Source organism: Protobothrops mucrosquamatus, unplaced genomic scaffold (assembly GCF_001527695.2).
Source record: "Protobothrops mucrosquamatus isolate PMUCROS unplaced genomic scaffold, P.Mucros_1.0 scaffold3050, whole genome shotgun sequence".
NCBI lineage: Eukaryota > Metazoa > Chordata > Lepidosauria > Squamata > Viperidae > Protobothrops > Protobothrops mucrosquamatus.
In genome coordinates this window covers 126701-130364 of record NW_015389063.1, presented here as the reverse complement: position 1 = coordinate 130364, position 3664 = coordinate 126701, and the positions used below count along the sequence as shown (strand labels likewise).

At 43.0% G+C, this 3664-nt stretch overlaps 1 protein-coding gene across 1 annotated transcript in view; it reads left to right on the top strand.

The window, feature by feature from the left end:
- The first annotated feature begins 805 nt into the window (after positions 1 to 805).
- Positions 806 to 3664, top strand: part of LOC107296953 (ubiquitin-conjugating enzyme E2 S) — a 21256-nt gene continuing 18397 nt past the window's right edge. Inside the window, exon 1 of the mRNA XM_015826308.1 lies at positions 806 to 996. Within this exon, the coding sequence (XP_015681794.1) occupies positions 994 to 996 (3 nt within the window). The 5' untranslated portion in view covers positions 806 to 993. The remainder of the gene's footprint in view (positions 997 to 3664) is intronic.

Below are 3664 nucleotides of genomic sequence, written 5' to 3'. Positions count from 1 at the left end.
CTGGGAGTTGTAGTCCCAGAACATAGGAAGGTTGGAGAAATCCTATTCAGAATGGGAGACGTGTGTAAACCCCAAACGGTTGTGCCTGAGCCATGTTTCGTTTTGTTTTTCCTGTCAAATCCTCATAGCATCCCCCGCCCTGCGCATTATTATCAGTACTGTATCAACATATTTATTTTTCGTTCTCATTTTTAATTAGATGCTTCTTCCGTCTGGTGGGAGGGATTATTTTTTCTCTGGCCAATTAGGACCCTGCCCGCTTTGTTTGAATAAGAGGATTAAAAAAGCTTCCCTCGTTGGCCACTTTGTCATCGTCCATTGGCTGCACAGCCACCTCAATTGCGATTTCTTACCTGAGCGCATTTCGGCCACACTTGTATTCTATTGGCAAAGCTTCCCATCACTCGAACAAACTGAAACCCGCCCCTCGTCTAGTTCCTTCTTACAACCGTTAGTAGATAAACCATCTTCCCTTTAAACGCCACTTTGCCTAAGCGTTCATATTCAAATTCCTCCAATCAAGCTCCATGACTCCGCCTCCCCACTACGCCTATCCCCATTGGCTGCCGACTGTCGCGGACATTGGTTGTCAACGGTTCTCAGCGAGGAAAGGACCCAAGAAGGGAGGGGGGTGGACCGGACTCCCTCCGTTCTAACGGGCCTGATTGGGTAGCCGGGGTTCTAAAGGGGTGTGGCTGATCTTGACCGAGGGTTATAAAATCGTTTGTTGCTCAGGGGCCACCCTCATTGAAGTGAGGGTGGCAGAGTTGAGTTGGGGGGGGGCGGGGAAATTATCATAAAAATATACATTTGCAAACTTCCTAAACAAGAAGATCCAGCATCCATTCAGTGGGGACTGTCTGAACCCCCAAGTCAATTAAGGATAGGTTCCTGATCAGAAGGAATCTAAGTATCGATTAAGGCGCGTATGTGAGCCCTCCAAAGATCAGGGTAAATAGCGCTACTTTGCAACCTCTGTGCAGACCCAACACAATGGTGAGTGGCTTTTAGTGCTGCGTGTCCTTTCCTTGCCCACTTGTTTGAAGTTTCTGCTTGGTCTCTGGGACTCCCCAGAACTTGGGTGAGTTTACATGGGTAACTTTCGGGATGTGAGTAAACCTTAAAGGATGGTGAACTTAAACTTCTTTCCCAAAAGCAGAATCTGGAGAGCTACATGGTTGTGCTGCGCAGGCACACGTGTAAGTGCAAAAAACCAGTAGCATGGAGTGAGTGTCTTTCTGTGCCTGGGTTCTACTGCTACTGACTAGGGACCAAAATCAAGTTGCTTTTTGCAAGATTTTTTTGGAGTGTGATCTTTGGGCTTTGAGCATTAGATTTCTTACACTGAAAATGTGTGAACTGTTATCAGAGTTTTATTTTGGAACAGGATGGTGTCTTTCAGTACTTCTCGGTACTGTATATTGGATGTTAAATTGAGTCAATGATTGTAGGGTGGGATAGAAATAATACGGTAGTATTGCAGGAAGATGGACCCAAATACTGCATTTTGAGATGTGGCATGGCCTTCAGCCTTTCTGAATGTTCAGTTAAAATTTTAAATCTCTGCAGCTTAAGTTGTTTGAAGAAGGTTAAAGTTTGGTTTAGACACTATGGAGCGTCCATGAAATATGTCACATTTCAAACCAATGGTTGAAATTACTTTGCTTCTTTATTTCTTTGTTCTAACTTTATTGCCCCCTCCAGGCTCTTCTCCTGAAACATGAAATGTGGCATATCTTATGGTTAGTTCTTATGAAAACTTATTTTCTGGAGACTAGAGGATGATATTTTAAAAAACCACTAATACTTATACAGGAAAGTAGATTTCTAACCACTAACTACATAAATAAGCTTGATTTTTTCTGGAATGCAGTGCTATTAGAAGCACAGCTTCTCTAGCATATCTTTACTGATACACAATATCATCTGAATTTATAAATGTTAAAGGGTGTGCATTTTTCTTTTTGTTTGGCAGGCATCTAAGTAGCTGCACGCTTTCTTCCTGCCAGATATGAGAAGATGCCCCTTTTCTCAAAGAGGAATATTCCATGTTTGTCAACTTTTTCACTCGTTAGCACAGTAAATGTGGATCGCAGTAATCAAAGCTGTGAATTTTAGTGGTTTCATTAACAATACTGTTTTAAGATCAGTCTTTTAAAAGTCTTTTGCTCTGATTTCAGCCATTTAGGCCTTTAGCTCTCTTCAGTGCACAGTTGTGTTTGTGTGCACTGTTCCACATATCCTTTCAAATATTTTCTCTTGGTATTTGAATCTGCACAGTCTCTGGTTTTTTGCATGCTTTCAAGTGTATTTAAATTTGGCCTTTTCTCAAGGGGTCAGTCTTGGTAAGTAGTATATGGGAGTGGGTGGGGCGGACACTGAAGATTGAAGGTGGCTGTGGGTCAGGTCAGAACTAAGATTCTCTGCTAACTTCATCTCCGCCGCATTCAGATTTCATTGAACAATTTTTTTAAGTGTGTACAAAAAGGGGGGAGGGAAATGAAGCATTTTTCTTGTACAGGTAGTCTTATTTAGCATCCACAATTTGGCCCAGCAGCTTGGTCGTTAAGCAAAGCAGCTAAGTGAAACCATGACCATGCTTACAATTTTATTTCAACTTTTCGTTGCTTTACAGATTTGAGAAGTAAATGCAAGGATTGATCATAAAGTAATTTTGTCATCACTGTCCCAACTGAACTGTTACTAAACGAGGACTAACTTTAACTTAAAAAGTTTTCTTGGCTTATGTAGGCAAACTGGGAATGTTAGGATAGGAAACCACAACAATCTTGCCTGAATGCTTTGTATTATCCTTGCTGGAATTGAGCTTACAGTATTTTTGTCTTGCGGTTGCTCCCAAGAGATAGCATTCTCATAACATCCAAAATTATTCTATTTCTGTTTATACACCTCATAAGTCACTGACATAAGACAGGTGCAGACACTTCTATCATCATTGGTTATAGATTGTTGTACTGTGACATTTTTTTTTATAGTTGGTCTCTGAGGAGAATCAAATTTTGTGGGCACAAAAGCTTCCTAAGGAAAACAGTAGCTTTGTGGAGCATCCTTTTCAAGTGTCAAACTCTGTATTAAGGTACTGGGTAATTAGTAATTCAAGGCCCCAAAATGTGTGCAACTCTAGTTACACTTCAGCAAAGGGGTATTTTGATGTACCACCCACAGTTATTATATTGTCAAAACGCAACCTAAGGGGATTTTTAATCAAATTTTTAGTCCGGGTTTTAGGGGGTTCCAGAATTAACTCAAATTAATTCTCCCAGGCCGGCTGAAGGCCTCGGCGAGGTGGGCGTAGGTCCTGGAATTGGGGAGGGGGGAAGGGTCTGCCTAATAGAGGGCAATTCCATTAAGACTGTGTATGGGAGGGGTAGATATGGCGGGAGCAGAGGGCCATATCACACTAGGGGAGGGCGCACCCGCTGTTTAAGAGCTGTGGCGCGCTCAGGCCCCCATGGCTCTTCTTGCAACCTAGGGGGTTTAGGATCTCAGGGCCTGGGCTTTCGGCTGATGCTGTGTAACGCCAGGTCCACGGTTAATAAAGCCCCCCTCATTTATGATTTGGTATCGGAGGGGGAGGTGGACCTGGCGGGTATTACGGAGACCTGGCTGGGCCAAGAGGGGGGGGTGCCCCTCATTGAAATGT